This window comes from Perna viridis, chromosome 2 (assembly GCF_037379345.1).
Source record: "Perna viridis isolate PV_CMFRI_1.1 ecotype Kerala chromosome 2, ASM3737934v1, whole genome shotgun sequence".
Lineage (NCBI taxonomy): Eukaryota > Metazoa > Mollusca > Bivalvia > Mytilida > Mytilidae > Perna > Perna viridis.
The window spans coordinates 61,564,352-61,576,941 of NC_142446.1; the positions used below are offsets into that span (position 1 = coordinate 61,564,352).

A 12,590-nucleotide genomic window follows, 5' to 3' on the forward strand; every position below is an offset into this window, starting at 1 on the left:
TAAGTTTTGGTAAATATTAAAGAAATGATGGGATTTTTTTTCAGCAATATTTGGTCTGATGCTTCTTCCACATTTCCTCCTCAAAGTCTTGCAGGATTGTTAGGAAACTTGGTGGCATGTTAAATTACTGTATTGGGATGTGCATATCGTCAGGAATGTATGTTTTTGGCAAAAATTGTAGAAATGATAGTTGTTGGACTTCAATGTTTCTCAGCAAATCTTGGGTCTGATGCGTTGTTCACAACTCCTCTTTAACAACATGCAGGATTGTAATGAAACTCAATTGAGTTATGTGTTAGATTACCATAGAGATGTGTGCATATTGTCAGGAATTTATGTATAAAGTAAATTTGCAGTCATATTCTATTATTGTGTTGTCAACAAAAAAATATTACTGATTTCTTTTTGGAGTTGGGTGTTTTAGAATGGCTGCAAAATTGTGTGTCAAAAGTGCTAGTAGTCTATACACCATAAAAATTATATCAAATATGAATAGTGTGTCCACATTGGTCCCCAAATGTACAAGGTTCAGCATGCTGCAGGGGTTATTAGTCCCATTAGGGCCAATGTCTTTCTTATAAGAACATCAATTTCTTAAATGCATTTGGGTAAAGATTTTATTTAACTTCTATAATTTGATTTTTTACCAAGTAGTTATTAGACCCTTTTGTGCTATTTTTCTGAGAAGGCTCAGTTGGTTTTATCATGAGGTAAATGTGACACTTTCCCATAAAAACTCTATTAGATTTCAACTTAATTTCTACGGGAAAGTGTGTCACCTCAGAAGTACCAACTGAGCCTGCTCAGTAAATTAGCATTATTGTGACTTTTGTTTCAGCAAATAAAAAAGAAATTTATTCAATCTCAATACTTCTGTTGGTCGAATTCTGTTATTTTTAAAGTTGTAAATGAATGGACTAATTTTATGTTTTCTTTTGATTGTGTTTTAGGAGGTAAGAAACTTTCTGTATTATATGTAGATACCATATATTCATGTATATACAACCAATGTAAAATTATGCTTCTCCCAATGGGGAGGATGTTGACTGTCTTGTATACTATACATGCTTTAGTATTGTAAAACCAGAAATTGTATTGTCATGATCTATTACATGTAGCAGTGCATGCTGAAAAAAGTTAAATTCACAAGGATTTGTGTTATGCTGCTTGAAAAAAATTCACAAGTTCAAATATACAGTATTGCCATTAATGAGTTCGCAAAATGGCTGATGTTGAATAACAGTCTGGTTTAATTTAACTCTTAATGTTTTCTAATGTGCCCTTAAGAATGTCACACAGTTCGATATTTAAGGCAAATGGATTTTATTGAAGGAGAAAGTCATCTCTCTCTGTTGTTTATCTAGGCCCTCCCCTTCTGTGTATGTTATCATCTCTCTCTGTTGTTTTTCTAGGCCCTTCCGTCCCGTGTATCTTGTCATCTCTCTCTGTTGTTTATCTAGGCCCTCCCCTCCTGTGTTTCTTGTCATCTCTCCCTGTTGTTTATCTAGGCCCTCCCCTTCTGTGTTTCCACTTTTTTGTTATAGCTTGAGATATTTCTGAACAGTTTGAGCATTTTAAATTCCTGTCGCTTTGGCAAGTTTATAAATTGAAAATTCAACATTTGACATGGTAACAATGTTTATTTTTACTCTGAATTCAACTCTTTTCCATGAGATGCTATGTTGCTAAGCAGACAATATTTTTGTTTACCAAAGGGAAATAATTCAGATTCATGCACCTGTAAGGCAGTTGTAATAAAAAAACAAATTGGGACCAAAATAGTTGTTTTCCTTCTTCAATTGGATATATTTTACATGAGGCATTTATTGTGGAGTACCATGACATCTCCATTTTGCAAACTCATTCATGGCAAGCAACTGTAGTTGCATGTTACAGTGATTTAGAATCAGTTTCAGTACTATGTTATCTATTTATAGCTGATTAAAATACTTCAATAGTTTTACCAAATTGGTATTGAAATATAAAAGCATGAAATTGTCTTTGAGATACAACCTTGTTAATCCCTTTTTGACAATGTCTTATGTTATTAGATCAATTAGGAAAATAATATTAGGATTTCAGAAATGTTATCTTTTCTCCTACTTTCCTTGTACAAGTAGACTGTTTTGTTAATATTCACTGAAATTGTAGAATTTTGTTTTCATAAATCAATTGATATCAGTCAACTTAAAGTACAAGTGTAGTACTTGGTTACTTCATCAAAAACAAACAGTTTATATTCATAGAGTTGAACTATAACTTTTATACCATGTATAAGTAAAATTAGTTGCATACAGTAAACTTTAGTTATAGTATTGAACTGCATTGATATATCCTTTGCAGATCCGCAAATTGAACATACCATCAGATCCAGAATTTGACTTCTGTGTGTTTATGGCAAAACCTACAGCTGTCCGGGAATGGAATATCCAGGGTTTGCCCAATGACAGCTTTTCCACAGAGAATGGTGTTATTGTCACCTCAGCCAGTAGATGGCCCCTCATGGTTGATCCCCAGGGACAAGCTATCAAGTGGATTAAGAGCATGGAATCTTCTAGGGTAAGTTTATTTTTGGACAAAATCAACTTTAATTACATAAAATATTTAAGTTACTCTGGTTTCTCATCCAACCAAAGAATATATCTTTTGCCTTAAAATATAGTGTTATTAATTTTCTTAAAATATTTAAGAAAAGATATCAACATGAATCGATTGTCTGTCTTTTAGGGCTTGAAGGTAGTAGATTTACAGCAGACAGACTACATGAGGACCATGGAATCAGCTATACAGTTTGGTCTACCTGTCCTATTACAGAATGTACAGGAGAAATTAGATCCTTCACTTGATCCTATCCTCAACAAATCTCTTATGAAAATTGGTATGTTATAAGGTTATGGCTAAAAATAGCATTCAAATTATAACCTATCATGCTGAAATCCTTAAGCAAAGACAACCACTATTTTTTTCAATACTGGCTACAAAATTTACCTACATACTGAAAAGATAGCCTGACTGATTTATTTAAAGACTACTAAAATAAAAATGTAGTTTTTTTATACATCTCAAAGGCAGTACATATTCAAGGTGATAAAATGACAATTATGTGAACAAATAGACACTTTCTTACAAAGGCTTTCAAATCAAATCTTTTTAGAAATCTTATTAAAAAAGTTATGAAATTACCTATATATGTATCTTTGACCTCACAAGTTTTAGTAATAATACCCTAATTTTAGGTGGTGCCTACATGATCAGACTGGGAGACAAAGAAATTGAATATAATCCTGAATTTAAGTTCTACATCACAACTAAACTGAGTAACCCACACTACACACCAGAAATCTCCACAAAGACTACCATTGTCAACTTTGCTGTCAAGGAACAAGGTAGGGGATTGCTAAAGTAATTTTTCTTAAATCTAACCCTGACATTGTGTATAACAACTATTGTGGCATGATGATGGCTCATATTTGCTTTCTGAAGTATTATAATTGTATATTGACTATCTTTTCATTTTTGGAAAAGAACTTAAGTGTTCTGAAGTTGACTTTTTGATATTCCATTGTTGTCAAGTGTCTACACAAAATGTCAACAACTTTACATTTCTAGGGTATTATATTTTGAGTTAAGCAGACTACACAAACTAGACCAATTTTGAAACCATAGTACTCTTATTTATATCTTTAAAGGTCTGGAAGCTCAGATGTTGGGTATTGTTGTAAAGAAAGAAAGAGCCGAGTTAGAGGAACAAAAAGATCAATTAGTGAAGAGTATTGCTAGTGGAAAGAAGAAGTTAGAAGAATGTGAAGATGAGATTCTCAGGTAAAGAAAAATAATAAAAAATTTAACCATCTCTTGACCCAAACAAGTTGTTATACTTTTTGACTTTCACATGAAGGTTGGGAGAATTTGAACTTCCATTGTAAGTTTTGTTGATTTAAGAGATTAGAGAAAGGGTACCTTACATTATAACTCGTTGATTATATACTCCAATTCAATCCTGATAATTAAGTGAAGGTTTTCAAGCACTCACTAAAGCTTGTGCTTGAATGCCATTATTTAAGTATCTGAATTGAACTGTTATGCTGACAGAAAAAAAAACAACTTATCATTTAAGTATCTTGATCGGAGAAATTTGATTATCCATTTCAATGTTTAAAAATATCTATTTTTATTTGTAGCCTTTAAGCAATAACATTCACAATTAATTCAGTGTACAAATATAATATTATGATGTCACACTGTTGTTGTATCGTAAAAAAAAATAAAAACAAACATAACGCTTCAAATTCATACAATTTTTATAAGTTTTCAATTTTACAATATTTTCCACTGAAAAATAAAGTTTAAAAACAGCAAATGTGCTGTTTGATGTTGGGAGTCTGCCTTAGTCAAATACGTACTTTGATTAAAGTATTGTGTGTTTCATTTTAGACTTCTTAATGAGACCAAAGGTTCTTTGTTGGATGATGAACAGCTTGTCAATACCTTACAATTGTCTAAACTGACATCACAGGAGGTTTCAGAGAAATTACAGATCTCAGAACAGAACGAGGTGAAGATTGATGCCGCCAGAGAGGGCTACAGACCATCAGCTGAGAGGGCTTCCATTTTGTTCTTTGTGTTGAATGATATGGGTCGTATTGATCCTATGTACCAATTTTCATTGGATGCTTATATTGAACTGTTCTTGTTGTCTATTGATAAGAGTCAGAAAAGCTCTAAACTGGAGGAAAGAATCAACAACCTCAATGAATACCATACTTATGCTGTGTACAAGTAAGTCAATAATGCTACTTCTGTTTTTTATCCTTTTTTCTTAAACAGAAACATTGCATAAAGTAAATACCCTGCCAATTGAACTGTCATTAAAGAAAAAAAGTTCTTTAAAAAGAGTTAAATAAGGTATTAAATAAACTATATGATTAGTCTCCACAAAATCACAGATTATGCAATGTTAGAAAAAAATGATTACTTTTCAGTTGAGCGTAGTTTTATCTGAAAAAGAGAAAAATTAGTAGAATAATATACAAATCAATATTTTCTTAATAGGTATGCCTGTAGGGGTCTGTTTGAGAGACACAAGTTGCTGTTTTCTTTCCAAATGTGTGTAAAGATCTTGGAGAATGCCAATAAAATTAATGTCGATGAATACAGTTTCTTCCTAAGAGGTGGTGTGGTAAGTTGTTGACTTTATAAGAACTTCATTATATAAATTGTTCATAGAAAGCATTGGATTTTCTTCATGTTTTATATGTGATTTCTCATTATTTAAAACTTATGGTATGTATCACATCATTCTTTAAAAATACTGTAAATGTATTAATTTTTGCGGCTATTAATTTTCATGGCTATTAATTTTCAAGGATTCTGTCAAATGAACATATTTGTGGCTTCAAAAAAATGGTAAACGTTATATAGTATAAAAAAATCCATTACTACTACATGAGATACTACTTTTTTGCGGCTTTCTGTCTACCCAAAAATAGTGAAAATTAATACATTTAGAGTAGTAGTAGATTTACTTGTTGTTTTCAGAATTTTTTAAAAATTGTATATACTTATTTTGTTATTTCAATTTGATAATTATATTCTTTTTGAAACATTGTTTAAATTTACTATTTTATTTATGAATCTATTGTGTGAATAAAACTTGGGAATTGCTCTATTTTAGGTGATGGATAGAGAGAATCAGATGGACAATCCATGTCAGAACTGGTTGTCAGATACTGCCTGGGATAACATCACAGAACTAGACAAACTGACCAATTTCCATGGAATCATCACATCATTTGAACAGTATCCTAGAGACTGGAATATCTGGTATACATCAGCAGAACCTGAGACTTCACCACTACCTAGTAAGTTTCATGTGTTGAATGAACACTTACTTGAATGATTTACAGAAATACTGTTTAGTGCAGACCAAGTCCAACAAGATGAAATGGCATTACTGCATATTTTTAATAACTTAATTTTCTTTACGAATTATGGAAGGGAAATAAACATCTTTTGCTAGCACATTTGCAATTCATTTTATTTTTCTCCATTAGCTCTTTTTAGTTGCATATTTGACATTTTTCACTATTTAATTTGGATAAAGTACCATACTCTATGTCAGTTTATTCTGATAATTTACTGGTGAAAAGGATTATACAGCCCATGCTTTAGTGATTGACAGAACACTGAAAGCTTATGCCTTCTTCCTGGTATATAAATTTGAAAATATCCTTTGATTAAAGAACTGCTAATTGATTGAAATTAATAAACCTCTTTATTACAGGTGAATGGGACAATGCCTGTAATGAGTTACAGAGAATGTTAATTGTTCGATCACTCCGTCCAGATCGTGTCTCATTCTGTGCCACTTCGTTCATCATCAACAACCTAGGGTCAAAGTTCACTGAACCACCTGTCCTAGATATGGCCCAAGTTGTGGAAGATTCCACCACAAAGACACCACTTATCTTTGTATTGTCTCCTGGTGTGGTAAGTTTTGTTTTGTACACTTATTCTGTGATGGACTTTTTGTGACAACATGATATGAAGTCTAAAAAAAATATCTAAGCACTTCGTTTTACAGCAAGAGTGTAAATTTATTGTTTTCCTGTTTTGTATCTTGTGTAAGAATTGTCTCATACATTCTAACGATGTTTTTACTGAAATAAAATGGAAAAAATGAACTATGTTAAAGCTGTATTAGCTGTCATTTTCGTAAATTTTTGTTTCTGTTGAAATATACCTTAACTTTGAATTATTTCTACTAAATTGTACTTTTCCTGTATAACTTCATTTGATATCCACATATAAAATGCATTGAATACATGAAATAGGTGTCTATATATTTATTGTTTGGCAAGACAAAAAATCGACCTAGATAAATCCATATTCATGTGACTTCTTGTGACCTTAATCCGTGCATGTGCTGTAAGGGTTGCCTCTTTAATAACAGATCTGATTGCAAAGCAAAAGTGGTTTTTCAATGTTAAGGAAGACTGACAGACTCAAGCAGTAAAAGAAAAAAGTTAAAATATAACGCAAGGATCCTTTTGAAATTTACCTATTGTGACAAAATGTGGCTCAAATATGGTCATTATTTATTGAAAAACTAATCAAGAAGTTGATGAAATGAAATGGAAACAAGACATGTGCTTTCCTGTGTATCCCTTATTGTTATTTTTTTTACAAAAGTTAAAGTATTCTTAACCCAGGTGAATGTCCTGTCGGCCATCTTTGGAAGTAATGGCGAAAAATAATTAGATCAGAGCTATCGATCTTCTCTGATTTAAAAAGCGTTGTTTTCACAATATTTTGTAGGTATTATCAACACTGATTGCTTCAATTGCATTACTACTAACTTATTTCATTGAATCAGCAAAATTCAGTAGAATCAAAACTGAACAAATTTGGCAGCTAATGCAGCTTTAAAGATTATATTTAAAAAAAAAAAAAGGTTTTAGTTTCCTTTCATTTACATTAATGGTCAAATCAATTTGACAAAAAAATAATAATTCAATGTTGTATATTTTTCACTGTTCAGGATCCAACAAGTCAACTTCTACAGTTAGCTGAAGCAAAGGGTTTGGCCCAAAAATTCCATGCATTATCTTTGGGTCAAGGTCAGGCTCCAATAGCTACCAGAATGATCAAGGAAGGAATCCGAGAGGTAGGTACCTGCAAGAGTAATATTATTTATGGAATTTATTACAACCACAGAAACAAAATCGTTCTTTCATGATAAAATTGAATGAATTTGATGTTCAGTTTTGATCAGCTTTTAAATGGTTTATTTGAATTGAGCAAAGTGACATAAAGAGTAATCAAGGGAACCAAGATTTTAGCGGAAATCAAGAGAATGTAATCCAGGGACAAAGACCAGACATGGAAAACAGACAAATTCAAGAAAGAACATAAAGTAACTAAAATAATACATACAAAGTAACAAAAGTAAATGAGCAACTCGGGCTCCACTAGAAACTGGGAGTATGGACCAGGTGTAATTAAAAAAAAATCAATTTAGTATAAAAAAATTTATGCGGAACATAACTTTCGAAAGAAAATTCAAATACTGAGATTTGGGTTTTTTTTTTTTCAGGGTAACTGGGTGTTCCTTGCCAATTGCCATCTTTCCCTGAGTTGGATGCCACAGTTAGATAAGTTAGTAGAACAGTTACAGATACAGAAACCAGAACCCCATCCAGAGTTTAGATTGTGGCTCAGTAGTAGTCCACATCCTGACTTCCCTATTGCCATCTTACAGACAGGAGTAAAAATGACTACAGAACCTCCTAAGGTAAGACATCTTTCTATAGTATGGGATTATCTTGTGTTATTTTGTTCAGCAGGAAGACATATTAACACCTTATTACTGTTCATTAACCCTTTTCATTGGTGATATTTATTGTGATGCACATCTGTATTTACAAACCATTTGGTTATATGCAATGTCACAGGATAAGATGCATTTTCAAGAAGAATATGTAGGCATGCTTGAGATCAGTATTATAATTTTTACACTTCTATTATGTACTTAAATCGAAGAAGAAATCCAAGCCTATTTACACAAAGAACATATGCCTTGAAGTACAGGTAACATATGCCTTGAAGTACAGGTAATTTATAATTGTTCGATTAAAGAAAATGCAATGATTAAAATGATGTTTTAACTTTACATTCAATTCACCTTTACTTTCCAGGGATTAAAAGCCAACATGAAGCGCCTCTACAACCTGGTGACAGAGCAACAGTTTGTCAGATGTCCAAAACAAGATAAATACAAGAAATTACTGTTTACTCTTTGTTTCTTCCATTCTGTACTACTGGAGAGAAAGAAGTTCTTAATGTTAGGATGGAATATTGCCTATGAATTCAATGACTCTGACTTTGAGGTAAACATATAGATTGATTCTGTTAATTTTCATTGCTGGAGAGATCTTAGCATTAAATTGTTTTTAAATTGCGAGTGGTAAGACACTTTCTTGTGCTATTTTTCATGAAAACTAATGAGGGAGGGAAGCCTTTTTCACCTTTCTAATGCCTTCCCCTCCCAAACAAGTGATGAAGATATTTTTTTTAATATTATTCATAGATAGAAAAAAATATGAGGGAGGTGTATTTTTTTCTTTATTGATATGGTGATAAAAATTTGCGATGAGGTACTTCTCAAAAGATAAGGAAGAACCAAGTAATCAACTTGGTGAGGCCTTAGATAGTCTAAACATTGATATTATGCCATTCAGAATCAGTCATTGTTTACATTAGTTTTGCATCATTCATACAAGGATTTCTTTTGATCTTTTTCAGGTGTCTGAAAATCTTCTCAGTATTTATTTGGATGGATACGATGAAACCCCATGGGATGCTCTGAAATACCTGATCGCTGGTATCAACTATGGTGGTCATGTTACAGATGATTTTGATCGACGATTACTCATGACATATATCAATGAATACTTCCATGATGGAGTCCTTGCCAGTGCTTTCTATAAGTGAGTTTTGTTGTAGAATTGTGTAAAGGTGTGCTAACTTAAAATAACTGTATTTCTATGCTTTTGGAGACTAAGATCTTTAAATTCACTAATTATTGCTGGTTGATAATATATTGTATAAATCATTTGCTTTTGCTACTTACAATTTGTTACTAAGAATAACTGCTTCGTCTAATGTTCACAAAAAAATTAATTCTTTTTTAACTGGAGGGAAAATCTCTTTGTTGGCAACCTTTGTTTTTGATATCTTACAGAGATGGCGTCATGGTACAAAACTACAGGCAAGTTCTTTGGACTTTGTTTCCAAATTTTGTTGATGCTTCTTACACATTGTCAAACATCAAGATTTTTCAGAATTTGATTTACAGAGAACAGACATTTTTCACTGTCACAATTTTGTGTTTTGTTTGTTGTTTATGACAGATTTTTTCTGTTTTTTACACTTTTATAATTGTTGTGTTTTTTTGTTCCCTTTAAATTTCACTCTAAAAAGATGCACACAATTAGCTGTGTCTTTAGAATGCATTATGTATTTTCAAACTTTTTTTCTTTTTCCTAATAAGTAAAATAGAGACCTTTATCAAAAGAGGCCTTTTATTGTGGTAGTCTTCTTTCATGTATAAATAGTAATATTCATTTGATAGTATTTCAGACTTCTCATAAATGTATTATATTTTTCTCACTTTTCTGGTTTACATACTTCTGGCTTGTTGATCTTTCAAATGGAATTTCGTTTTTTTTCTGGTGCGTCTGCTCTTTTCTATAAATGTCCAAACTTGAGTTTGTGTTGTAAAGGAGTCAAATTCATCACAAGAAGAATCCTGTCTACTGTTTATTGAATGTTTAACAAAATAATTTGTACATTGCAGACTTTCCAGCTTGCCTACATACTACGTTCCAAAGGATGGGCCACTCTCATCATACAAAGAGTATGTCAGTATGTTGCCAAACATTGACCATCCTGAAGCATTTGGCCAACATCCAAATGCTGATATAGCATCCCAGATTCAGGAAACCAGAATGATGTTTGATACATTACTCAGTCTCCAGCCCCAAGTGTCAGCAGCATCTGGTGGAGAAAGTCGGGAGGATAAGGTATGATAAGGTGTAAAAATGGAGAATGTGCTTTGTTTGCTTCAAACTGATTATTGCTATAACAGGGTCATACTGTTGCTATTAGCTTGTTTTTTTCACAATTATTTTTAAATTTACTGAAATTAACATATTTTTTCTAAATTCACTGTAGAGTCTTGTTTTTTTAAGTAAAAAAAACAACAAAAACAAGCATTCAACCTTTTGAATTAATAAATTCTTGATGATAAAGTTAAAAGAGTAAGAACATCATTAGTAGTGCATGTGAACAAAGACACCATGGTCTTTCTTTCTTTGGCATTGGAGATACGAATATGATAGAAATATGCCATTTCAATTACTCAATATACCTAAAGGATTTAGCACAAGTAAGTTACACTTCGTGTCCACTGTATGGCTATTGTATGAATAATGTATTATGTTTAATACAGCAGTTATATTATTATCCAATAAGCATGCTGTAATTAGATAATACAGTGAAATATTTACAACTTAAAAACAGAATATATTGCATGGTTATATGTTCAATAATTAGTAATCATCAAATTTTGACTCTAGGTGATTTGTCAGATTTTCTTTTTACTGCAAAAATTTGTTCAGTTCAGTTTATTGATGGTTTGGCTTCATTAACATTTATGTTATTTTTCCAGACATAGATTTTATTTGAGTACATGTAATTTTTTTGTCAGGGATTTCAAGTCATAGAAAACTTACTTTGTCTTTGTTATTTCTTCCCAAAGCTGTTAAAGAATAATTGATCAAAAACTATACATCAGGATAAGTCAAGGGTGGAACAAGTGGCAGATTTTGGTGGTTTGCCCCCCCCCATATTTGTGGAAAATTTGTGCTTTAAATGGGCAAATTGAACTTTGAACCTGCTATCTAAATCTGGATCTGGGACTGTAAGATATTTTTAATATATTTCATAATCTGTTGTTTTTTTATGGAGTTATTTCACTCTTTATATAGATGTTTGTAAGTTGTTAATTTTATGTCCATTATAAAGGGCCATCCATCAGTAAGTAAATCAGTGTTGTAGACAAACAATCATATATATAAACCCATAGTTAGAATCCAAATTGTGTGAATATATACATGTGTATCTGTCTTTACAAATATATGTACATTTTAGGTTAGGTTTTCTTCTGTTTGAATAATTCATTTAAGTTGTTACCACAAACTATTAATTTTTGCATTACCCTATAAAACCTACATCATTTAAATTCAGTTGGTATCAGAGACACAAACTTTTATTCCACTATAAAAACCTACATCATTTTAGTTCAGTTAAAAATGGACACATGTGACATTGTCTGTATTTACTGTGTAGTAGACAAAAAAAAGAGATGAACTGATTATCATTAGCTCCATTCTAAAAGACTTGCTTTAACTCTGCTAGCACAAATAAGAAAATAAATACTGTAAAGATGATTAACTGTGGTCTTTAGATATCTTATTATCCTGTATTGTTATACACCATTCAACATGTGGTTGGTATATAGGAATCACCTTGTCTGTCCATCATTCCGTTCGTCTGACCAAATTTTCGTCACAATTATCTCCACTTCCAATGAATTGCTGATTTCAAATTTGGTGTGTGGCTTCATATAGATGGCGCATATGTTGTAAGCACTTTTTGGTTGCTCTATTTTTCATCTTTGAGGGTATAAATAGCATGACAACACGTGCAACTTCATGTTTTCATTGAACTCAATTTGTTTGAACAATAACATTAAATTAAGATATCTCTTACTAATGTAGAACAAAAATACCCAGTGTGATTAATATAATCCTGTTACTTAGTAGGTCAGTAGTGTGTACCAGTATATTTTTTTAAAGTAACTATACTGTTTATTTATTGCTTTTGTTACAGGGAGAATATCACAATGTTGAGGCTGTCTGTATTATTCTGAGAAAGATACATGCTTTAATAACACTCTTGTTAACCTTTGGAACATTTCATGTGGGAGATTCTCCCCATTGACACTGTCTAATGTGGGAGATTTTATG

At 31.9% G+C, this 12,590-nt stretch overlaps 1 protein-coding gene across 8 annotated transcripts in view; it reads left to right on the top strand.

The window, feature by feature from the left end:
• Positions 1-12,590, top strand: part of LOC148626353 (dynein axonemal heavy chain 2-like) — a 64,207-nt gene that overhangs the window by 47,138 nt on the left and 4,479 nt on the right. For 3 of the 8 annotated variants that reach the window (XM_088570257.1, XM_088570265.1, XM_088570261.1), the window contains 14 exons: positions 2,344-2,559; positions 2,728-2,878; positions 3,237-3,386; positions 3,690-3,822; positions 4,435-4,779; positions 5,053-5,179; positions 5,675-5,861; positions 6,284-6,489; positions 7,541-7,666; positions 8,096-8,293; positions 8,697-8,888; positions 9,304-9,488; positions 9,743-9,769; positions 10,358-10,583. In XM_088570257.1, coding sequence (XP_088426383.1) covers positions 2,344-2,559; positions 2,728-2,878; positions 3,237-3,386; positions 3,690-3,822; positions 4,435-4,779; positions 5,053-5,179; positions 5,675-5,861; positions 6,284-6,489; positions 7,541-7,666; positions 8,096-8,293; positions 8,697-8,888; positions 9,304-9,488; positions 9,743-9,769; positions 10,358-10,583 — 2,469 coding nt within the window. Of the gene's footprint in view, positions 1-2,341; positions 2,560-2,727; positions 2,879-3,236; positions 3,387-3,689; positions 3,823-4,434; positions 4,780-5,052; positions 5,180-5,674; positions 5,862-6,283; positions 6,490-7,540; positions 7,667-8,095; positions 8,294-8,696; positions 8,889-9,303; positions 9,489-9,742; positions 9,770-10,357; positions 10,584-12,590 lie in introns of all 8 variants that reach the window. The other 5 variants (XM_088570260.1, XM_088570263.1, XM_088570264.1 and 2 more) reach the window with 2 other exon arrangements.